Source organism: Rutilus rutilus (genome assembly GCF_951802725.1).
Source record: "Rutilus rutilus genome assembly, chromosome: 23".
Taxonomy (NCBI): Eukaryota; Metazoa; Chordata; class Actinopteri; order Cypriniformes; family Leuciscidae; genus Rutilus; species Rutilus rutilus.
The window spans coordinates 12269333-12295242 of NC_140233.1; the positions used below are offsets into that span (position 1 = coordinate 12269333).

Below are 25910 nucleotides of genomic sequence, written 5' to 3' on the forward strand. Positions count from 1 at the left end.
ACGAAGCCACAGCTTTTATGATTACTGCAGCTCAATGGCTCACTTTTCAGGATTGTGACATAAATGGGGTAGTCTCTGGAAATCGGTAACATATTTGAAGTACATTTCCCTCCACAGTTTACATTCTTATTGCTGTGATGCAAAAATTATTTTCATTAATGTAATGGGAAAAATGATATGTTGTTTTCATTAATGCTGATTTAAATGTAAAAACCATTGTATTACTGTAATTCTATACTGTAACGCTATATATATAGAAATACATATGTTTATATTAAAGCCACATAACTTCCTTCTGAAAATAATTGATGATGGATGATGGGGAATGGATTGATGACTCCTGCTCAAGTGAAAGATGAATCAATCTTAAATATTTGGTTGGCATCTCATATCTTTTCCATAGATTATACTGAATATACAGTATTATCTCTACTTTGGCCATTTTGCTACTTTTTCAATATGACTGGAGCAAAGACAAAAAATGATGGAAGACATCAGAAAATGTCACAAGCAAGATTCAAACTTACATCTCACTCATGAGCACCAAAGCTCAAGGCCATAAAATATTACCACATGTAATATTATTTATGAAATTAATACTATTTACTCGATATAGCAAGAAATATGAGAAATACAATATTTTTTTTATGTATCATGATATATAATTTGATAATGCTGAAGACTATCCCGACTGACTGGAGCCTGGAGAAACCAGAGGGTTCTTTAATTACATTTTAGAATATAGTTTATTAACAAAAATAGAATAACATAGTTATGTTCTTATTGGTTGATCGTCTTGATTGTTCACAGGTGTTTCTTGTTAGTCATTAGTCTTGGTGTACAAATAGCCCTCATATTTCCATTGTATTTTGTCTAATTTTGTTTGTGTAACCGCTGTTGGTGAGTCTCATGTAACCAAGTCAAATTCACGTTTTTTTGTGACGGTGTGTCCGTGCCGGTGGCAGCTTCCATGCCGGTTTCCATGCTGGTGTCCATGCCGGTGTCCGTGCCAGTTTTCCGTGCTGGTGTCCGTACCGGGGTTTCCGTGCTGGGTTTCCGTGCCATGCCAGGTTTCTGTGCCGGTCGGTGTCCGTGCCGGGTGTCCATGCCGGTGTCTGTGCTGGGGTTCCGCGCCGGTGTCCGTGCCAGGTTTCTGTGCCGGTGCCGCTGTCCGTGCCAGGTTTCCATGCATTTCCATTCCATGGTGTCCATGCTGGTGCCCGTGCCGGGTTTCCGTGCTGGTGTCCGTGCCGGTGTCCATGCTGTGCCGGTGCCCCTGCCATTGCCCCACCAATGCCGGTGTCTGTGTCCGTGCCGGGTTTCTGTGCCGGGTTTCCGTGCCGGTGTCCATGCCGTGCCGGTGTCCGTGCCAGGTTTCTGTGCCGGAGCCGGTTTCCGTGCCGGTGTCCATGCCGTGCCGGTGTCCGTGCCAGGTTTCTGTGCCGGTGTCCGTGCTGGTGCCCGTGCCGGGTTTCCGTGCTGGTGTCCGTGCCGGTGTCCATGCCGTGCCGGTGCCCCTGCCATTGCCCCGCCAATGCCGATGTCTGTGTCCGTGCCGGGTTTCCATGCCGTGCCATTGTCCGTGCCAGGTTTCCGTGCCGGTGCCGGGTTTCTCTGCCGGTCGGTGTCCGTGCCGGTGTCTGTGCCGAGGTTCCGTGCCGGTGTCCGTGCCAGGTTTCCATGCCGGTGCCGCTGTCCGTGCAAGGTTTCCGTGCCGGTGTCCGTGCCAGGTTTCCATGCCGGTGTCTGTGCCGGGGTTCCGTGCCGGTGTCCGTGCCAGGTTTCCATGCCGGTGCCGCTGTCCGTGCAAGGTTTCCGTGCCGGTGTCCGTGCCAGGTTTCCATGCCGGTGTCTGTGCCGGGGTTCCGTGCCGGTGTCCGTGCCAGGTTTCCGTGCCGGTGCCGCTGTCCGTACCAGGTTTCCATGCCGGTGTCCGTGCTGGTGCCCATGCCGGGTTTCCGTGCTGGTGTCCGTGCCGGTGTCCATGCTGTGCCGGTGCCCCTGCCATTGACCCGCCAATGCCGGTGTCTGTGTCCGTGCCGGGTTTCCATGCCGGTGTCCATGCCATGCCGTTGTCCGTGCCAGGTTTCCGTGCCGGTGCCGGTGCCAGTGTCCATGTTTTGCATAAACCGGCCCTTAATATGCACTTCATTGCTTTTAACAAACAACAAATGCAAGTTCACGTTTGGTTTTGTTTCCCTCACCGGCTCCCTGCACGGACTGGCTGTTGTCACGTTTATTTCTGCTGTGTTATAGACTGGTAGGGTAATCCATAGCGAGTCAAAACACCCAGAGCTTTTATCGAGATCTCGATATGATACCGTTTATCGCCCAGCCCTACCATCATGTCATTCCAGTCTCATGTGCTTTTTGAAGAATCATTTTGCAGCCCAAAAAACCCCCCCAAAAATAACAGCAAATGAGTTTGAAATGACATGAAGGTAAAAAATTGATGTATGATTTTTTGGATGAACTATGCTTATAAATGCAAAATCTGGAGATAAACATGTTAAATATAATTTTATACACAGCATCTTCCTTTTTAAAGATAGTGATGTTCAGCACGGACATTGATGCGCAGTTTGGCCATGCCATGTTTTTTTAGACGTACAGTAGGGCCCAGATGCTTAGCCAACACTTGAATTATTCAAAGATGGGCTGTGCTCTGCAGTACTTACCTATCCCAGTGTTCTCAGCAGGTGTGCCACGGTATATCAACTCTAAAAACACATAGAGCCATCAGCAGAGGGATAAACTTTAATACAGCTCAAATCTCAAATCTGCTTGCCACTGCTGTTACCTCAGCTCTCCGCCAAGAGCACACTGTTCCCTGTCTCTCAGATTTATCCCCTGCCTCATCTAAAAACAGTGATGGTGTTGGTGTGTGTGGGATGTGCGTGTCCGCCATGCCCCTAATTTCCTTGCTCACAGCATTTTAAAATACACTGAAGGATGTGGGTTGTTGCTTCGTTCAAGGGAGGCCCTAAGGTGTTGTTTTTGTACCAGCTGTTCATATATTATAATGCAACCATTTCCCTTGCCTTTAAAAGAACTGGGATTTTATACTTCACAGGGATAGTTCAACCAAAAATGTAAATTCTGCTGTTGTTAATCAACCTCCAACCCATTTGAATGCTGTCAGGTGTCTGAGCAAGAACTTCCAGGAATAGAATCTGAATGTAAACATGAATACCCAAAGCAAATGTGCTGTGTTGTCTTAATTTAGTCTGGCCTTATCCTACCCTGCCCTGCTGGGAGCAGTTTGTTGAAATTGGAGTCAATTGTTTCTTTTTTCATTTTCTTGCTGGCAGCTCCCAGTTGTTTAGTAGCTAAGCTACAAGCAAGGAGCTACAGTATGAGCTACGCCCTGTATGTAATTAATTTACCATTATTGAGTGGAGTATTTTTAGTTTTGAACATCTAATGATTAATAAACAGTCCTAAACAGCTTCAGAAGAACAGATCTTCATCTTAACTAAAAAAGTACCATGGTACCATGATAATACAATGTTTTTGGGCATATACCCTGGTATTCTGGTATATACCATTGGAATATCAGATAATTATTCAGTACCATGGCTTTACCATCTGATATCATCGTTGCACCATGGCACCGCCATGTTGAAAGTTGAATAACAGAAACCTGGTGTTGTCAAAGAATGATAGAAGGCCTCGCTTGCAAATTAAGTGTATTTTCTCATTGGAAAAATGTGCCTGTGGTGGCATTTCTGCTAAATTATATTACGTTCCTTTGCTTTATATTAGTGTTTCGCAACACTTTCAAAGTAAAATGTCCAATGAGTGTCACTCAAAGCTTGTTTAGTTTTATTTGAAACGTAAATCTGGTAATGTTTTATTATGTTGGTTGTATCGTGGCAGTTGGGAAATGAAATGTTCAGTGAGTGGTGCTAATAGGTTAACGCTCTATTGCAATTAAAAAAATAACATATCTACCACCATACAGTACGTATACACCATAAACCCTACTCTACAAAAGCAAAAGTATTAAAAAAAAAATCCATTTGCAAAGCAACCATACCATACCATTTTAGCTTGCTTCTACAAGTCTTTAAGCTTTTTTTATCTTTACTCGTGTTTCACGGGACTCGTACCCACCAGTGCCACATCGCAAGTGCTGTATGTATGATGTAAATGTGAACACGTTTTTTAAATAATCAATAGGACAAAAAATTAAAAATTTTAGCCATAATATAATTTTTTAACTGTACATGACACTAATGCAGACATGTCTCCAGAGCTGAGACTTCTGTGCAGCGTCTGTGGTCAGTGAGGAATGATTTTGATGTGCGACACTCAAAGTGCTTTCTGTCCTGAGGGTTGATGGGTGTTCGTTTGGACGACATCCCATTCCATGTCAAAGCATTTAATCTGCTTCATTGCGCATAGACGCCCTAATCTGCTTTGCTGTATAATTTTTTGATGTTGGAAGTTTGAAATATGCCACGTTTATAGAAATGTGATTTTTAAATAGCAAAAACCTCTGATAAAGGAATATTTTACCAGAATTTTTTTCAACAATTACTTACCCTAATGTTCCAAACCTCTATGACGTTCTTTATTCTGTGGAACATAAATATTATATATTGTTTTGTTTTTTTCATGGAATTACAGTGAATGGGAACTGTAGAATTCAAGCTTGAGAAGGACACAAATGCAGCATAAAAGTATCATAAAAAGTTATATAAAAGTAGTCAATGTGTCATATTTCAAGTCTTCTGAGGCTATACGATAGCTTTGAACAGACCTCAAGAACCAGATCATTCTGATTCGTTAATGAATCAACAAATTGATTATCGTATTTGTGAATCAGATCAATAGATTCATTGAAAAGATCTGACTAAAAGAAAAAACTGATTAATTCCCAAATTGCTTTTTCCACTTTTAACTGATTTGTTAACAAATTTAACCACCACTTTTTACAGAGAATAATGACTTATATTTCAGTTTCTCACACAAACATATCAAATGGCTTTAGAAGGACTGGAATATAGTCATATGTACCACTTTTATGCTTGAGAGCTCATTCCTTTCATTGTGTTGGGGGAAAAATGGCCCGGATATTGTACAAAAATCCACCTGTTTTGTTCATATGGGTTTGGAATGACAATTAGTTTTATTTTTTTTTGCGTGAACTATCCCTTTAAATCTTCTTTACTATTTTGACAAACAGATGTAATGCTGTTACCTTCGCAATGCCACAACAAGATGCAACAAAAGCAGATGGGATCTATGAATAGACTACGGATGCGGATCTTTCCTGCTGGAATGGTGTGACTCCATGCTTTGGTTCCCCATATACTCCCTCATGGGCTTCAGTGGCTTTGGCCTGGTACCCATCAGCCCCCTTCACCACCTGTCCTCATAATGGACAAGGTCCATGTTTTTCCAGCCCCCTGATGTCTACAATATGCAGTGGCTCTAAAAACATGTCCTTCATTTTTAACGCTTGACGTTATTGATTCGGAAGCTCCCACATATAGAACAATATGCAGTGGGACCCGTTTGAGACCAGGCCACGCACTTGGGGGTTGTGATGGATGAAGCCTTCTTGGCATTTACCATCCTGTCTTCCAATCAACTCTGTTCTACCTAGCTGTAGAGTTTGATTGGCTCAGCTAACTGACCCAAGTCATGTGACACATTACACAGAGAGAGTACTTAAATCTCAGACCGTCAGAAAGCGTACTTAAGTGTCTAGAGCTTTCAGAGTTCATTGCTATCCCGTTCACAGGAAGTGCAGTCATTAGGATGATGGGTTGGATGTACACCCAGAGCCCCCTTCACATGACATCTCATCTTCTCTCTCGCTGCCTGTTAATCAGGACAATCCCATATGTTCGAACTGTCAGAGCAGGTGGCTATCTGTTGGAGGATAGGAATTTGACGTGACTGCTTACAGAACCCACACACACATCTATCCGTCATCTATCTATCTTGTTTTTGAACATATCTTTAAAAAAACGTCACTTTTAAAAAGTAAATGATTTATTTAACAAAAAACGTGCGAGAACTGTTTTTGTGATCAACCTGGAATTCTGAAATAACATATTGAGTACACTATTATAATATAATATTGTGAATGCTTTATTTATTTGTTGTATGTTTTAGTGTGTTGTTACGGAAAGAGCGTCTTCACAACATTACTTACACATTCTGATTAGTGTGTAACAAAGTTCACATTCATCTTTGTGTAAGTTGTAATGGTGTCAGATGTAAGTTGTAATATTACGTTTATGTTGCGTGTGTGTACTGTATATCTGACTAAAAGGATGTGATTGGGTGAGTTAATTAACGCACTAACAAAGCACTTGAGCTTTAGGCTGTTCACTAGGAGCACATATAGAGTGAGAAAGGGACCAAGAGAGCTCGCAAGCACCCAAGTAAACCCTGCACATTTCTAATTTGGTCCTCCGGCTAAAGGATTTATGATTAATGTCCACAAGTCACTATATTGTATGACTCCGTCCATGTTATGTTCCCCAAGATAAAAATAAAGTAAAGAGCTGTAAAGGTCGATTAATCACAATATTAATCATCTCAGAAGGACTCGCCAGCAGTCCGGGATGGAAGTCGATTTTCTTTTCTGAGTTGTTAAGCAAGCTAAATAATTCAAAGACACCCAAGAGAGTAATGTTATTGTAGAGGGACTTTTAAGTACCGGTAAGTGTGTAAAAAAAAAAAACCTTGCCTTGACTATACTTGCAAAACTATTTTTCTTAATTAACTTCTTTTTTTTTTACTATAAAATATCTACATTGTGGGAGTTTACAGAGAATTTATTTCAAATTCAGGTACATTTCTTGTGGTAAGAATGCTACAATTAAGCAAGCAAGCAAATTATGCTTGTTTCTCCCTCAATTTTTTCTCTGTCTCAAATACCTTGAGAGCAATTTAATACAGCGCATTATCATTAATGCTGATTAAGTGTGTCATTAGGTTCACAATCTTAATGCAGCTGCCTCTAATGCCGTCAAGTATTTAGATTCTTGGCTTGACAAATGAAATCATATTATTTTTTCATTATTTTGCACCATAACATCTCCTTTTATTTCATTACCAGATGAAGCAAAGCTGGAGGCATCAGGTCAACCCTTCAGTCCTTCCCGGGATCCAACCGGAGCCCCAAACATCACAGTCTCATCCTCACTACTGGAGGATGAAGACTTTGCCTCGCAGTTTCACTCCCCACCAGCGAGGGCAGAAAGCACAAGGGAGCAGCCTGTGTTCGCCTCAGTGCAGACCCTGCAGGTTGCAGAAACAGAGCCTCAAGCGCTGGTGCATTCTCTGCCCTCCCCACCCGGCAACAGTGACAATCGCACCAATCAAAAGTCCCCTGGGGAGCTGGCCGTCAGAGTGCCAAATCCACCGTCCCCGGCACAGAAAATCAACAGTGTCTTGACCACTAGCCCAGGTACAGCTTGATTATGAAGCACTGAATGAATGCTGTGTACAGAAACCAAGTGCTATATTTAAAGGTGTCTCTTTTCAGGGACTTTGCTGATTTGATGTTGTCGTCATCCCTTCTTCATCATTTGTTCATCATTATCATCAACGTCATCATCATTTTCAAGGTCATTGTGTTTGTTGTTACCATCATCATCAAGCATTTTTCTTTACAATAATCCCTTTAAAGTCAACATGAAATTGCATTCACATCCAATTTTGCTTGGTCAACATGACATTTCTGAGTAAAACGGTAGTTCAGTCAAAAAATGTAGGACTTCATCAGAAATTGATTGGATTGTGAAATATTAGACTGTTAATATTGTTTTGAAAGAAATTAATACTTTTATTCAGCAAGGATGCATTAAATTGATTAAAAGTGACAGTAAAGACATTTATAATTTTACAAAATAACATATTGATCTTTCTATAAAATAAAAAAAATCCTCATATTTCCACAGAAATATTAAGCAGCAGAACTGTTTTTAACACTTATAATAATTAGAAATGTTCCTTGAGCAGCAAAGCAGCATATTAGAATGATTTCTAAAGGATCATGTGAACAAGACTAGAGTATTGATGCTGAAAATTCAGCTTTGCCAACACAGGAATAAATTACATTTTAAAATAAATGAAAATAGAAAACAGTTCTTTTAAATTGTAATAATATTTCACAATATTAAAATTTTTACTGTATTTTTGATTTTAACATAGACTTAAACATTTTACTGACCCCAAAATTTCAAACAGGTAGTGTATTGGGTCAATTTTGATTTCATGTTGTTTTTAAAGCTGAAGAATGTAATTTTTGTGCATCCCAACCATAGATATCATATAAAGGCTAGATGTCTCGTGTGCGCTGCTGGCCAATGGAGGTCGACGTCCGCACACGGCGGCCATCTTACCACAGTGTGTTCGCTCACTCGTAACATGGTGCATGCACTTTTAAATAACCATAACTTGCTCAATTTTCTACCGATTTTCAAACGGTTTGGTTTGTTATAAACGTTAGAGATGTAGTTATGACACTGCATACATATGAATAATTATAACATACATGTTCAAGCATTCGAAATTATAGCCACGGTAATAACGTTTGTAAGAAACCAAACCGTTTGTAAATCCGTCAAGATTTCAGCGAGATAAGAGGATTTGTGTTGCTGCTGATCACTCACCTTAATTCACTGCTTCCCTGTGGTAAGATGGCCGCCGGTAATGCCGGAAGTGACTCCGCCTTAAGACATCTAGCCTTTATATGATATCTATGATCCCAACCACCACAAAATTGACTTTCACTGAATCTGTTTGTCAGATCAATGGAAAATAAAATCATTATCTTCGGTTGCATTTGGTTTGATGATTCTAGTGGCACAAAAATTACACACTTCAACAAGTCCTGCTACTGAATAATCCCCCAGAGCTACGTGTGTCCTCTAGCACATGCACTATGTGTCATTCTTCACCATCAGCGAGCATTCATGTGTCCTCAATCTCACTTCCTGCTCCTGAGGTGGCTCACTCAAACGTTCTCTGCTTTCAGACGAGACCCTCGGTGAATTCCCCAGGAACCCTGATCTACCCACCGCCCCGGGTTCCTCTTTCATTCCTGTGGCAGACACAGACGCCACCCTCACTGACAATGTGACAACTTCAGTCTCCATTTCTGCTTTTAACGCCACCTCTCCTGAAAGGGTTGAAAACGCTTCGTCCGGCGCTTCAGCACGCAACAACTCCCACACTGTGACCAGCGACAGTCTCCAACTCACCACAGTGACCACCACGACTGTCACGCCCCTAACTGTGACATCCATGACTTTGACTCCGCCCACCGCCGTCGTTGTGGCGAAAGAGGTCACGACCGGCATGCCGACCACAACGACCACCCAAACCACAACAACCGAGACGGAACCGCCCACGACGACAACCACCACCACAACCACTACGACAACTACCACCACCACCACAAAAGTAGCGCCTACGACCACAAAAGCGCCCACAACCACTTTAGCAACTACGACAATGACAACCCCTCTTCAAACCACCGCTGCATCTACCTCTGGAAGTACCACGACTGAACTAACCATCTCCTCTACTGACAGTGCTCCTTTGACCTGTAATGTGACCGAAAGGTTATGGGTGAAAACAGGTGAGCCCCTGTTTACCGTTTATCTGCACAAATCTGAGGTGAATGTAATTTACATTCTATTACAGCAAATTTAGCATCTCATTTAACTGAATTGTTGAAATAATATTGTGCGCAAAGTGCCGCCAGTGTGTGTGAATTTACCATTGAGAGTGTTTTTGCATGTGCACTCTGTTTAGGTCTAGATATGACTTGCATGGTGCTGGCTTATTAAACAAAAAATGTTTTTAAAAAAAAAAAAAAAGTTTTAAGTGAAACCCAGTCAGCACACCTACATTTTTTCCAGTTACCCTGGTTTTGCATTGCATGTAAATTGCATTTTAAACTCTTATATAGATTTAAATAAACAAAACCGAATAAGTCTTTGAAAAAAATAAACGTACAAAAGTCTAAATATAAATAATTACAAATATAAAAATAGTAAATAATATGAAAAATATTAAACAATTTCACAAGATTTGGGTAAATAATGTTTTCTGGTAGGTTTGTTTGTGTGTTGGTTGGGCATTCTTAAATATTTATTAAAATTTTTATTTTGCTTTATCATTATTTTCATATAGGGAATGTTTAGGATTTATTCATGTCAAATGTATAAAAATAGATTAGTTAGTTTCAAGTGACTTAATTATATAATTTTTGTAATTATTTCAGTGTTTTACATTGATAAACTTTCATTGAAAAACATTGATGTATTGTTTGTTTTCTTATAAATAATAAATAATAAGAAAAATATGATTATTAAAATAAAAATGAATTATTAATGCACATGTAAATCTGTACAAAAGGATTTTAAAATGACCTGATTTTTTTGGTCGGCAGTGTTTTGTGCAAGTAAGCGCACTTAATCAGATAGCTTAAAAATGTTCAGTATTTCCAATTAGATTTTAATTTAATTAAAAAAATAATAATAAACAGCTATGGAATGATGAATAAACATGCATTACAAATTTAAAAATAAAGCCATTTTGACATTTAAATTATGCTCAGCTTATTGCAGCAGAGCCAAGTGACAAAACCAATGTACTAGTGCACATATCTTGTAAAAGGCTTTATTATGCAGTCATTTTACTCCTTTCCGACATTCTACAGTGATGGCATATGCACTGCAGTGAAACCAACATATGTTCACTGTAAACGGACATGTTCACAGGAATGGCTGTCTCCCTTGGGATCTGGGCTGCTTTGATGTTAGAAAATCATGATATTCACAAGTGTTGTATAATTTTTTCCCCCAGTGCTGGCCATCCAGATGCGGCGAAATCGCCTAGAAGTTGGAATGAGACAGAACCTGTCTAAAGGTTTCACGCATGCGCTGCAGAAAGCATTCAACGACAGCAGCATCCAAGTTCAGGTTGGTAGTTTTACACTGTTAGTGAATAATAAGGGAAACACCTTTTATAAAAGTTCAAAAGTCTGGGATCGGTAATGTTTTGATTGTTTTTGAAAGAAGTCTCTCATGCTCACCATGGTTGTATTTATTTGATCAAAAATACTGTAAAAACAGTAATATTGGGAAATATTAATAATATTTACAATAACTGTTTTCTATTCTGCAAAGCTGAATTTTTAAGCATCATTACTCCAGTCTTCAATGATCCTTCAGAAATCATTCTAATATGCGGATTTACTGCTCAAGAAACATTTCTTATTATTATCGATATTAAATATTTTGTGGAAACCATGATAGATTGTTTTCAGGATTATTTGATTAACAGAATGTAAAAAAAACAGCATTTATTTGAAATAGAAATCTTAATAAATGTCTGATCAATTTGCTGAATAAAAGTATTCATTTCTTTTAAAAAAGAAGAAGAAAAAAAACACTGACCTCAAACTTTTGAACAGTAGTATATCTTTTTAAATTAAACTGTAGTTGGCTACTTACTGAATACTGGGCCATATACACTCACTGGCCGCTTTATTAGGTACACCTTGCTAGTATCAGTTTGGATCCTTTTGCTTTCAGAACTTCTTTAATTGTTCGTGGCATAGATTTAACAAGGTTCTGAAAACATTCCTTAGAGATTTTGGTCCATATTAACATGATAGCATCACGCAGTTGCTGCAGATTTGTCGGCTGCACGTCCATGATGAGAATCTCCTGTTCCACCACATGCCAAAGGTGCTCTATTGGATTGAGATCTGGTGACTGTGGAGATCATTAGAGTTTAGTGAACTCATTTTCATGTTTAAGAAACCAGTTTGAGATGATTTGATCTTTGTGACATGGCGAGTTATCCTGCTATAAGTATCCATCAGAAGATGTGTACACTCTGGTCATAAAGAGATGGACATGGTCAGCAACAATACTCAGGTAGGTTGTGGTGTTTAAACGATGCTCAATTGGTACAAAATGGCCCAAAGTGTGCCAAGAAAATAACAAACACACCATTACACCACCAGCAGCCTGAAGCGTTTATACAAGGCAGGATGGATCCATGCTTTCATGTTGTCTGACCCGACCATCTGAATGTTGCAGCAGAAATCGAGACTCATTAGACCAGACAACATTTTTCCAGTCTTCTATTGTCCAATTTTGGTGAGCCCGTGAGAATTGTATCCTCAGTTTCCTGTTCTTATCTGACAGGAGTGACACCGGTGTGTCTTCTGCTGCTGTAGTCCATATGCTTGCGTTCAGAGATGCTCTTCTGCAGACCTCGGTTGGAACGAGTGGATATTTGAGTTACTGTTGCCTTTCCATCAGCTCGAACCAGTTTAGCCATTCTCCTCTGACCTCTGGAATCAACAAGGCATTTTCGCCCACAGAACTGCTGCTCACTGGATATTTTCACTTTTTCAGACCATTTTCTATAAACCCTAGAGATGGTTGTGCGTGAAAAGTAGGTCAACACTTTCTGACATACTCAGACCAGCACGTCTGGCACCAACAACCATGCCACATTCAAAGTCACTTAAATCACTTTTCCACATTCTGATGCTCAGTTTGAACTTCAGCAGATCATCTTTACCATGTCTACATGTCTAAGTGCATCGAGTTGCTGCCATGTGATTGGCTGATTAGATATTAGATATGAGCAGTTGAACAGATGTACCTAATAAAGTGGCCAATAAGTGTATACTGCCTATAACACCAATGCATTATACATCATGTTATCACATGACCTCATCACATTTCATGTTTATTTTGTCCAGTGGCATCTTGGATATAAAAAACCCCACAAAAAAAACCCTGTATTTCATGCGGAACAGTAGTATGCTTATCCAAGCCCTTTTCTTTCTCCTCCACTGCAAGTACAACATGAAATGAGAAATGCAAAATAAATAATGAAAAGAACAAATCGGAATAGTTTGTTGCCATTGGAAACACAGTAAAATATGACTTATACAGTAGAATATTCAGCAGCAACAAGATAAGTGCTTTGACCGCAGTCATCTGGGATCTTATCACAGTTGCATCATGGGAATTGTAGTTTAGCAGAGGACAATGTGGTGGGAGGTTGCGTGGGTGGTGTTTCCTGTGTATGATCAGTGTGCAGCTCATTGAGTGAGATTGTGTAGAACATCTCCCTGTTTTCAAGCACAGAGAAAGGACCGTCTTATGAAACACTTGGTTTGAAGCCTAAGGAGCATTCGCACGTCTGTCCGTCAGAACTGCACGTTCAGAAATAGCACAGCGCTGCTACCTCATATGCTGCAAATAAAGAATCAATGGTAACATGGTAACAGCAGAGACAATGTGCTGAAGGGAGGGCAGCAGACTAAATAGAGTTTTTTAAAGGAACAGTTCAACCAAAAATTGACATTCTGTCATCGTTTAATCAGCCTCATGTCGTTACAAACCTGTATGACTCTTATTATGCCTAAGGTGCTAGTCATACAAGTCTTATGAGTTTGTAATGACATGAGGGTGAGTAAATGATACATTTTTATTCTTGGGTGTACTGTCCCTTTAATGATGATTTTCCACTGAAAAGGTTGTTATTAGCATTTGAAGTGCAACCGTCTGTGTCTATTATGCTGAGTGACTCAATCTGTTCTCTTGAAGATCTTTCTCTATAAATGTCTGTTTTGCTCTCTGTGTGATGTTTTCCTCCTCTTTCTCCTCCTCCTCCTCCTCCTCAACTGTCCATCAGATCAGAGGATCTGTATCATTACAGACCCTGGAGGTGATCAGCAGGAGACGACACAATCACTATCTACACACAAACACAGAGAGAAAGTGTGTGTTTATGTTGGAGTAAAAAGAGAGAGATGGTCAGTCAGCTTGGCTCAATATGATGAAATTTATTCATGTGGGATTTGTATTAGCATTTGCCTCAAGCGCTTAACAATAAACAAAGCCAGTAAGAGCATTTGTGTGAATTTAGCACTATAATATGAATTCAGAGAGGCATATGTAAACATTGTATGCACTTTTCATACACTCACTAGTTTTTAATTATTCACTATCCACCAGCACACATGCTTTATACATGCTATTCATGTCATTTTACATCACATGTGTTCTCTCTAGTTGGAAAGAGATATCTGCACGCCTTCTAATGTGACCGTGGGCTACTACGTCTCGAGAGGGAAGACCGTGTTGGTGGCCTCTGTCGTAATAGACACCTTATCTTCCTATGGCTTTGACAAGCTTTTGAATGACATCAGAGAGTATGTTCCTGTGTTGTTGGCCGTCCCAAATCCAGTGGCCCCTTGGCTGCCCAGCCTCGGCATCCATCTGCAGCTCAAAACGGGTGAGATTCTTTTCCATTGGGAGATTGTTGGGAAATCTGCCTGGAAATCATCTGTCGTTTGATGAACCATTTTAGATATGCAAAATTCTTAAGGAGTTTTATACATGAGTCTCTTCGTTTAACCTTTAACCTTTAAAAAGTCAACATCCATTTATTAAGTTGGATTAAAGTTATTATTCTTCTGAGACTAAAATGTCTGGCTCTAACTCGTCCTAGAGCTTTACTAACTCTACACCCACCAAACTCGGGTCAGACTGTTTGGACTTAGTGTGCTATATCTTTTCTAATCTTTCTTATCTTTTCGATCTTGCAACATGCTAAATCTTGTTAGCAATGTGTTAAATAATGCTAGCAACATGCTAAAACATGCTAATTCAAGCTAGCATTGTGGTAATTCATGTTAGCAATGTGTTAAAATATGTTAGCAATGTGCAAAAACATGCTAATTCATGCTAATAATGTGCTAATTCTTGCTAGTAATGTGCGAAAACATTAAAAAATATGCTAAAACATGTTAATTCATGCTAGCAATGTGCTAAAATCTATCTATCTATATCTATCTATCGACAGTCTATCTTTCTATCTACATATCGACAATCTATCTATCTTTCTATCTGTCTATCTATATATTGACAGTCTATCTATCGATCATTCAATTTGTCAAACATTAAGCTTTAAAACTACTTTAAACTTCAAACTATTTCAAACTGAAAACCTTTGAAAACCAAAGCTTTTAAAACTTTCTGGTCAGGCTTTTTCATGCAAACTTGTAAGTTTGTCTAGACGAACTTTTGTTTTATCTAGCTGTTTGTTAAATTGCATATTACTCAGTTAAATCTTGGTAACTAGAATGGAAACTGGTGTGTTTTTAGTTAAAAGTTTTTTTGTTTTTTTTGCATATAGTTCTCAGATTTATTGGGCCAGCAGATGACAGCAAGTCTTGCGTGTTCATCCAAATGATGGAGCAACGATTGGAAAATGTGTTTGCTGAGGCGCAGGAGAAAGTGGAGGACTCTTATGGGACTCTTTCTGTTGAGGTATTTTGTCAATTGAACTTGACAACAAAGTTTGATGAATGGCTTAACTTCAGAGGCCTGATAACGCTCTGTTGGATTTGGATTTATAGTTTCTTTGTGTTTTCGGACAGATTCTGAACTCGTATCAAACCGGGAATTCGTTGGCAGTCACTCTGGTGTATGTGGTGTGGAACGGTAGCACTCCGTTGAACGGCACTGTGTCCAGCGGACTCCTTAACCAGCTCACTGCCGAGCTGGTGGGCTACTTTCTCTTCTTCCCCCCTCTGATCATCGCTGAGCGTAAGTTCCAGCTTGTGTTTACTGCTTGATGTTACATTTACTTGCAGCACGGCTCGTGTTTTACATGTCAGTGCACAAACGGTAGCTCATGTTTATTTCTGTTTGAATCCGTGAGTTTATGCTTTCCTTAAGGTAGAGATCTTCAGTTTTGATTGGTCCAGAATACATTTTGCAAGGATGCATAGCATTCTCCTTTTTTAGATGGGAAGTTTTTTAGATTCTCCACTTTTGGGAAGCTGACATGTTCTGCTGTGCGACATGCTATACATGCTATTTTAAACAGCTATTTTGCTAGGCTTTTTAACTGATATGCATGCAACTTTTGCGAACATGTTAATTAAGAGACTAAAATATTTGTACTTTTAAAATTGTATTGGTTACCACAGCACTATGGATACACCAATTATGGAAATTTTGACAGATACCAATAACTGCTAATTATTATATTTTGAAGCTGATAACCAGTATATTGGAGGATAATAATTTTGTGAGAATGATTACCAAAAAAATCAAGAAAGTCCAGATGTGATGTAGAGTAGATCCATATTAATATGTGATGATTAATTATTATTAGTATAATATATAATCATCTATCCATCTATCTAATCGATATATACACACACACAATATTTTTATGTTAGTATGTATTCAATTAAATATTTATGAATTTAAAAGATATTATATTTTTATTCAATATTAAAAAAAAAAAACTTTCACAAATATAACAAGGAATGAAGAAACAAAATTCATGTGTGCTATGGATAAAAAATATAATTATTTTTTAAATGATATATTACTGGCTCACATTTTATGGGTCCCATGATCGTTTGACTATAATTTATCAGCTTATTCTACATATAAGACCGATATGATAACATTAATTTACCAATATAACATAAAGTTGAGTAAATGATGACAGAATTGTCTTTTTTTTTCCAGAATGATTTTCTAGTAAACATCCATCTGTCTTTATCGCTCTTTTCACAGCTCTAGAGTACCACAACCTTAACACTTCAGTAGCAACCCGAGATTACTGGGTAATCACAGGTAATTACCTTAATATTTCAGCTGCTAACCAGCACCCAGACAGCTATTTGCCAGCATGTGTTATGTGAGCAAGCCTAGCTAATGTTTTTTCCCCTTCTTTTAAACTCAGAGAGCCTTCTTTTTTTTTGAGGATAGCTATTGATGTATTATTTAGCTTCCCCCATTAACTGATTTGGAGAGATCACATTTGATCAGAATATTGAGCATGAAAAAGCTATTTCTAGCTTTAAGTTCTTGCTCTCAATGTTCTCTCTGTTGCCTTAGCTAGCTCTTCCTCCCCCTCTTTTACCCAGGAGAACAAATCCTTTTTACCAAGGTCAATTCTATAGTAATTGCAGTTTTTTAGATTCGAAGTGTAAGAAAGGTAAGTTCTCTTTTTCACCTTGCTTCATCTCTCTCTCTCCAGTAATTCAGGACGTTGACAGCTCTTCTCTTGAAGGGAGTTATCAGAGCTTTGCGAGTCTAATGGAGCAGCGGCTGGCGGAGCTCTTTCTGGTTGCCAGTCGACACGGCCTCCGCTTCAGGAGAGCCACGACTGTAGGCGATTACACTGTCCAGGTGTGCTGTCAATTTGTTTGTAATTTTAGCATTTACAATTTAGTTTTTTCTTTTCTTGAGAAAACAGATCAAATATATTGATGACTCATCCTGCACTACACAGGTTTTAGTCCAATCAAATGCTCTAGAATGAGAAATCCCCTCCCTAAAACAACCTGCAACCAATTAGCAAAACATATTAATGACCTTGATGAAACTAAGGCCTGTTTGTTTTTTAAAAGGTGGATGTGGATTATGTTACTCATTTTGCACCCAAAGAGGTTAGCCAATCATAAATGAGATCATTTGCATATAGATGTCTGTTTTGGTGCAAGAAATTTTACTGTTCTAAATGGAATTCAAGGAAAAACTGCTACAAAAGTGTAAAGTATGGCCATTTAAAATCGAATTTTGGCCAATGTTCAATTCAATTTGGGTTTTAGATTGAGCCTAGTTGCGGAAGTTTGTGTTGGAAACATCAAACATCAACTCAGAGTGTTTTCCTCATACAGATGGTCAGTATCCGACGACTGCCTGGTCCCAAAAACCCAGCTGAAATGACCTACTATGTACAAGTAGATGGATCTCCCATAACTGGCACTACTGCGGCCAAGACTCTCAACACAGTGGACTCTCAGACCATGGCTCTCACTCTGGGATACTTCGTCCAGATTCAAGCAGAGGGTATGCATATATTTGACTCATTTAGCCCAGTTTCTTTCCAAACCATCAATTAGTTTCTTTTTATATACAGGAAAACCTAGGATTTTGTGAGTGTTTTCTGTACATCAGATCTAGAACTATGTTTGAAGTGTCAAAAGTGATGAGTACATTATAGTTTACATTACTGATCCTTGCTAATAGAGTAGGGATATGGACAAACCCTTAATCATAACTATTAAACTTTAGCGTGTAACTTAGTGACACCAAAGATCTCTCAAATTGCACATTTTTGCAAAAACAAAAAAATTTCATCTGCCGGACGATTAAAATAAGCAGAATAAACTGTTTGTATGCGTACGCTAGTGTTACGCATGACGTAAATTTTGTCATGAGTATAGTATGCGTGCAACCTGATTGTCTGTCCACAAGGTAGCGACACAAGAAAAACTGGAAAATACAGGAGACGGCAACAACAATATATGCCAATGTTGTCAAGATCGAGGTATATTTTGGGCTTTTACTTTTATACAGGGACCCAAGAAATTTCTAGAAATGATAAGTATCCAGCTAGCAATCTTGTATCTTATCAGCAAATTTTGAAAATTTGAAGACCTTGTTATATTAATCAATGCAAGAATAGCCAACAGAAATGTTTTATCAATGAACTGAAAATTCCACTTTTTGCTTGATGAGGAACTAAAAAAAAGTGAGCATGATAATGCTGACTTATTTTTTCCGAATGAAGTCTATAGATATCTCACTCCACGCTAGAGAAACCACAGGGGATTTGGGTGTAGAGAGTTTACACAAGTTTACTGAGCTCTCAACTGGGGCATCAAGCCCAGTTTGTCTGCCTGAGAAGAGCAAAGCCCCGGTTTTGTATGAATAAAACACAATCAGACCCAGCAGTGGGGGTTTAATCTCCCAGATAAGAGCTACAGCCGAAAGACAGATTCAGCTCATTAGGAGCTAACCATAGACAGTAGGAGACAGAGGGGAGTTGGATTACTGTAAGAGAGTGTGCTGGAGATGCAAGTGGCGGAAATCATGTGCAAACAATGTGATTGAGTCTATTGATTTCCAATGTATGTCTGTGTTTGTGTTTGTGTTTGTGTGTAAACAGCGGTGGTGAAGAGTCTGCCTAGTAACCTCTGGACATTGGCAGTCCTGATACCCGTATCAATTGTGATGGTCGTGGTGGTCATGGCGGTTGCTATCTTATGCAGGAGAAACCGAACCGTCTTCAAGACCAGTGCGTTTCGCAATTTCCACAGCCGCACTAAGGTAGGCTCATCCAGATCATCTTCAAATCATCACTGTCTTGTCAAAACGGGGGCCGGCTATGTCAGCATCATGTTATTAAATCCATTTAATATTAAATATGACTTTATAAGGAAGTCCAGTAACAATGGGTCTCATTCACTAATACACCACTTTTAAAATTCTGACTAACATGGAGAAGCTGATAATTGTTTTAATATGGTTTATAACTGATGATTGGTTCATATTAAAAATCTGTACTATTTTCTCTAAATAGATTAAAAATAAAACACTAAAAACTTTTAAAAAATAATTAAATAAAAATGATTAAATTGTTTTAATGTAATTATATATATATGTGTGTGTGTGTGTATGTAAATATAACAATCAATTTCATATATATATATATATTTATATTTACATAAACAATTTATTTTGTTTATGACTTTTTTTTATTTTTTTTAACAAATATTTTTTATTTTCTATATATAACAATTTATTAATTTTGTTAACTAAATTATTGATTATTATGAATTATATTGATTGCATTAATTTATTTTATATATATTTATGTATAAAATTAAATATATTATTTTATATTAATAAAGTACATTTACATATTAAAAATCTAATAGCAACTTTAAGTACTTATGTCCCATAAAAAACTGTGATTCGTGTGTGGGTTTGTTTTTATTCTCAATATTAATGAGTCAGGACTGTGAATGAGACCCGTTGTGATGTCATACCGATGATGTCATCACATGACTACCAACAGGCTTAAAATATCCTGCTTTCCTTCATACTATTCACAAAATAGTGTTTCTTTGTTTTTTTAATCTTATTTCTGAATATGGTGCTAGAAGATTTAAAATGGTGGATTGTTCCTCAAACACTTGCCGTTTAAAACATTGGAATGACACATTTCAATTTGACTCCCACAAAATGTCCCTCCAATTGTGTCTTCACTACTCTTCCTGTCTAGACCTCATATCGAAGAGATGGGAGTTATCACCACCAGGTATTTTCTGGCTTGTTCATGGTGCTTGGCTGCATGCTTACAGTCCAGACATTCTTCTTGTTGACTGTGCTTGTGGCAAATCGGTCTTCAGGGGGAAGGGGAAACAGAAGGTTATCTATCCTCTGCATAATCAATGAACTGTTCAGTAAGATCTAGTGCACTGAGGATATCTTTGATCTGCACAGCACAAATATCTCCTCCCTTGTACCTCCATTTGAGATTGTAGGACAGTGACTAATAACAGAATGGGAAGGATTTAAAGTATTACCACAGTATTACTGTATTATGATTTCTTTGTTGTGGTTGGATTATGAGGCTTTTAAATAGATACAGGCCAAATGCAGGGTGATAAATTAGGCCACCCCAAGCTGAGAGATATGCCAAGGTTACATATATGAATAATTAGGTGAAGTTTAAATAGATTACCAGGACTTTTCCATCTAAAATAGGACCCAACAGGAATGAGCTATAGGATCTATGTGTGCATATGTATTTATAGCAAATGCGTATATTATACACTACCGTTTAAAAGTTTAGGGGCATTACGATTTTACTTTTTCAATGAAATTAAAACTTTTATTCAGGAAGAATGTATTAAATTGATCAAAAGTGAGAGTAAAGACATTTATAATGTTCTATTTCAAATAAATGTTGTTCTTTTGAACTTTCTATCCTTCTAAAAACTGTACAAAACAAACAAAATTGTTTTCAACATTGATAAGAACAAGAAATGTCTTTTTGAGATTAGAATTAGAATGATTTCTGAAGGATCACTGAATGACACTGAAGACTGGAGTAATAAAATAAAATAACTAAATAAAATATATTAAAGTAGAAAACAGTTCTTTGAAATTGTAATAATATTTCACAATATTACTGTTTTAATGTATTAAACACATGCAGCCTTGTTGAGTTTAATATTTTTAAAAAAGCTGCTCTTTCTTTACAATGAGAGTGAATAGTGACCAAAACTTAAATTCAGTTTGTGCCTTACACTAAGTTATAAAATGGCTTCAGAAGACATGGAATGTAATTCACAATTCATATAAACAACTAACATGATGATTTTATGATAGCCTTTCACTTTCATTAAACAACAGCTTTGACATTCTGGAAAGAACTTCTGGAAAAGTCATATGGGCATAGAACATGAGTGTGAGTAAATGATGACGGTATTTTCCTTTTTGGGTGATCTATCCCTGTAGTATAACGGTATTTTTTTTTAGTAATGGAATAAAACAATATGCAAATCAATTGTAATTATGATAATCGTCTCTTTGATCATACTCCCTCTTAGCCGTGTTCTCTGATCTGAAAACATTCCCTGCTCCGTCCAATTAAGATGTCCTTTCAGGAACATGATTTTGCTTATGCACGGTAATTTACGGATCAGTGTATAAAGCGTTCCGGTTTCACGCAAGAGTTTCCTGTGTTAGCGCAGGGGAATTAGAGGTGTGTAAAGTGGCATAAGGACTCAGATACCGGCACTGATGATTCGTCAGGCTCAGACGTGATCAATTGCATGTGTGTCTGCTTGCCTGCTTTTTGCTTCTACCTGTCGTTGTGTTTGAGCAACCCTTACGTGTTTTCCTTGCTTGTTTGTACAACCGTGTGAGGAAGATCAATTCACATCCTGTGCAAGACTTACAATCGGGACTCAACGTCTCTAGCCTTAAATCAAATTGAACTTGGATTGAAATAAGATTTATATAAGGGGTTTGTGGACTGTCGCAACCCACGTCCGGCTCCTTTTAATACAATCGGATGAAGCACAAGTGAATTATAGTTCAGCTGAGCATGTGAAATGTATTTGAGTCGGATTTTACCTCATTCAAGGTCAATGTCCAATACAGAACATCAGGGTGATGATCTTAAAATGAAAATGTTGTGTGTGTAAACTGTTGCTTTTTGGTATTGTCAACACATTTTAGATGGGTATGCAAGATAAATCGGTACCTACCTATATATTCATTTTTTTTAATGTTTTTATCTGTATCTGTTAATATTGATTATTTAGTTGAGCATGCTCATTTCACCAATGTGTACAAAAAAACAGTAATGATAAATTAATGTACACACACACACATTTATATATACACACACACACACATATATATATATATATATATACATACGTTTGTTTGTGTACAGTATATATATATGTGTACAGTATATATATATGTGTGTAAATATAGTATATATATGTGTGTGTGTGTGTATATATAGTGTATATATATATATATATATATATAAATAATATATATTGTTTTTTAAATAAATGCAACTTAATGAAAATCTCTCTCTCTCTCTCTCTCTCTCTCTATATATATATATATATATATATATATATATATATATATATATATAAAATCTAAATATATAAATGTTAAATCCAATCTTTACCAAATCTTAAAATTATATAAATTTTCATACTTTACATTAAAATATTATGATTCACTTGAAGCATTTAGAATTATTGAGTTTGTTTCTTATTGGGTTTTTTTTGTTAGTTTTTTTTATTAAAAAATTGTGTCCAATTTAAATATAGGTATTTATTGGTTATCAGCCATAACATGAAAATAATTATCGGCTTTTCGCAATTATTTTTGCGATTCTGTTTGATGACACTCATAGTGTAGAAATTATACACCTCACTAAAGGATCTTGTAGATGTGACAGCACCATGTGCAAAGTGCAGCGTCGCATGAATTATTAATTGAATTAATCACACATTTTCCCCATTTACACCATAACAGCAACACCCTGTGACACCTTTTTAAGATCCAAAAGGCACCCTGCCTCCGTTCGCCCTGTTCCGCAGGAGATTGATCCATAATTCATTAAAACGAGGGGCTCCATAGCTCTTCCATATTAAATATCCCATGGCAACTTGATGCATCGTATGCGGGCTCCATAAAATATAGTTTGACTCAAAGTACCTTCAGCCCATGAATAAATTAGGATGGCCGGCATTCCTTTGCTGATTGAAATGAAACGCTGGATGTGGCATTGTGTAACTCTTACTTTCTTCTCCACCATCCAATCACGGCGCATCATTTCCTGTCCAGCCCGTGCAGGGTTTCGACTACGCCAAGAAGCACATGGGCCGGCCAGGCGAGGAGGCTCTCACTGTCACCAAGGAAACACTTGTCCTGTCCCTACCGGTACGGGACGCCCCTCTCACACAAGAGAGGGTGGCGGTGTTACAAGATGGTACAGCCTCAAAAAGACCCCAGTCGACCGAGATGCATCTCAGGTGAGTGCTTTAATTATAGAACAAAGAAGCACTGTGGAAGTATGCACATTTTTAGGCTTACCAAATGGAATAAGCTAGTATGATAGTATATCGCTCAACTCTCTATAGAACACTAGAGGCTTTAAAGCCTGAACGTCATAAATGTTAAAAGCCATTCCACCCGATGTGACCGCAATGTTCTATTTGAGTTGCATTTCTTATCTCTTCCTGCTGAAAAATCAAGTACACCTCAAGTATGACGTATAATTACTGTAAAGCTCTTGAGTTTAAGACGCAGCAGAGACATTGAGACATTGTGGAGGGAAGAACAAAGTACACCGTGTGCTTAGGAACAAAGACATGGTTCTTTTGACGTATATTTATAGAATCTAAATCAAGAAAGACAGACGTGCCACAAAAATATCCCCAATGCCAACATCTGCCTGATGCACATTGTATGATTTTGGTCATGATTTTGTCCAAAAAAGTAAAAAATAATATATATACTTATTTTTTTTGGGACAAAATCATGACCAAAATCATACAGTGTGCAAGACACATTTATGTCAGTGCCATTGTTTTGTCTCAAGATGCACACCAGTAATGTTTTTTTTCTCTCTACGGCACGTTTATAAAAGCTTTTAAATGCCCTAATTAAACTAAGGCTTAATCTAAGCTCTGTCTGTGAAACCGGGCCCTTAAAGGATTAGTTCACCCCAAAATGAAAATTTCCTAATAATTTACTCACCCCAATGCCATCCAAGATATCCATGTCTTTCTTTCCTCAGTGGGAGAGAAATTATGTTTTTTGAGGAAAACATTTCTGGATTTTTCCTCTAACAATGGACTTCATTGGTTACCATCGTTTTTAAGTCCAAATCAATGCAGTTTCAAAAGTCTTTGAAGTGTTTAAACGGGCTGTACGCGATCACAGCTGAAGAAGAGGTTGTTATGTAGCGAAACGATAGGTTATTTAAATTTTTTTTTAATAATTTATAGACTTTTTACCTTCAATAGTTCAGATTGAGCTGATCAACAAACGGACGGGGAACTACGTTGAAAGGTCACGCCGGCGCCGGCAGAAGTACCGCCCCACTGTTTACAATACGACCGTACGTAGGAGGATAGTTCAAATAGTATTGTTTGCTATTATATATATAGTAATAGTATTCAGTGAATATGAATATGAATAGTATATGAATAACATTCTGATGAATATGAATAGTAGTTCAAATAGTATTGCCGGCGCCGGCGTGACCTTTCAACGTGATGTTCCCTGTCCGTTTGTTGATCAGCTCAATCCAAACTATTGAAGGTAAAAAGTCTATAAATTATATATATATTTTTTTTTAAATGACCTATCGTTTCGCTACATAACAACCTCTTCTTCAGCTGTGATCGCGTACAGCCCGTTTAAACACTTCAAAGACTTTTGAAACTGCATTGATTTGGACTTAAAAACGATGGTAACCAATTAAGTCCATTGTTAGAGGAAAAATCCAGAAATGTTTTCCTCCAAAAACATAATTTCTCTCCCACTGAGGAAAGAAAGGCATGGATATCTTGGATGGCATTGGGGTGAGTAAATTATTAGGAAATTTTCATTTTGGTGTGAACTAATTCTTTAAGTTTATTCTGAAAAATGAGCAATCCACAAACTTTTCTTTGAAAAGACTGACAAAATATTACTGAAATTACCATAATGGCTTGTTTTGGTTTACATTATGTAACACAAATGGCCCAGTCAGTGCTGTTTATTTCACACTAAAGTCCTAACTAATATGTATATATTGTATATGCAGACACAAGACCATCACTCAAGATCTCACTGGAGTCATACCGTACAAGCAAAAAACGTTAAGGACAGATCAAATCGTGCAGTGTGCACCGGGTTTCAATTTTTTTGTGTGTTTTTCTTTGTCCTCGATGCTTCAGAAAAATTTCTTTCTTCACAAAGAGCAAAAGCTCCCAAGGTTCTTTTCTCATCCTGCCTAAAAATGCAAATGAAAGATGGTAGGAAATGTATCAGTGTTCAGCTCGCACGACGGTCTCGTCGCAAAAGCGGCCCTTCAAGGTCATTAAAACCCACCACCACACATCTCCCACATCTCCAGGCTTACTTAACCACTCTATGCGGGCCGTGGGATCGTAAATATGCCTTTATGTCGGACGCGGGACAATGCGACAGAGCAAAGAGCACCGATCCTTGAAATCGTTGCAGTGTGGCTTAGCGTTTCCTCTCCCTCTTTTTGTTTCTCCTTCCCTTGCTCTATTTCTATTAGCCTCCGTGCTTATTAACCGGAATACAAATGTATTCTGCCGTTTGTTATCTCTCCTGAGTGGCACGATTAAAGGGAAATGAGCCTGCAGAGAGCAGGGCTGGGGAAATAATTATTTGGAAAGTAAATGCGGTGAATACACGAGCATTTAAACCTGGCAGAGACAGACAGAGATGCATGCAGGGAAGATAAGAACGCTCACAGCTCCAGAATCATGTATGATTCAGTGTGCCCATAGGCAGCTTGGCCAA

At 38.1% G+C, this 25910-nt stretch overlaps 1 protein-coding gene across 4 annotated transcripts in view; it reads left to right on the forward strand.

The window, feature by feature from the left end:
• The window catches only part of kiaa1549la (KIAA1549-like a), a 53947-nt gene that overhangs the window by 14215 nt on the left and 13822 nt on the right, over positions 1-25910 (forward strand). For all 4 annotated transcript variants that reach the window (XM_084397844.1, XM_084397846.1, XM_084397845.1 and 1 more), the window contains exons 2-13: positions 7082-7432; positions 9005-9610; positions 10843-10958; positions 14082-14304; positions 15208-15341; positions 15452-15620; positions 16608-16667; positions 17074-17225; positions 17717-17888; positions 18991-19151; positions 20110-20145; positions 23214-23401. In XM_084397844.1, the coding sequence (XP_084253970.1) occupies positions 7082-7432; positions 9005-9610; positions 10843-10958; positions 14082-14304; positions 15208-15341; positions 15452-15620; positions 16608-16667; positions 17074-17225; positions 17717-17888; positions 18991-19151; positions 20110-20145; positions 23214-23401 (2368 nt within the window). The remainder of the gene's footprint in view (positions 1-7081; positions 7433-9004; positions 9611-10842; positions 10959-14081; positions 14305-15207; positions 15342-15451; positions 15621-16607; positions 16668-17073; positions 17226-17716; positions 17889-18990; positions 19152-20109; positions 20146-23213; positions 23402-25910) is intronic.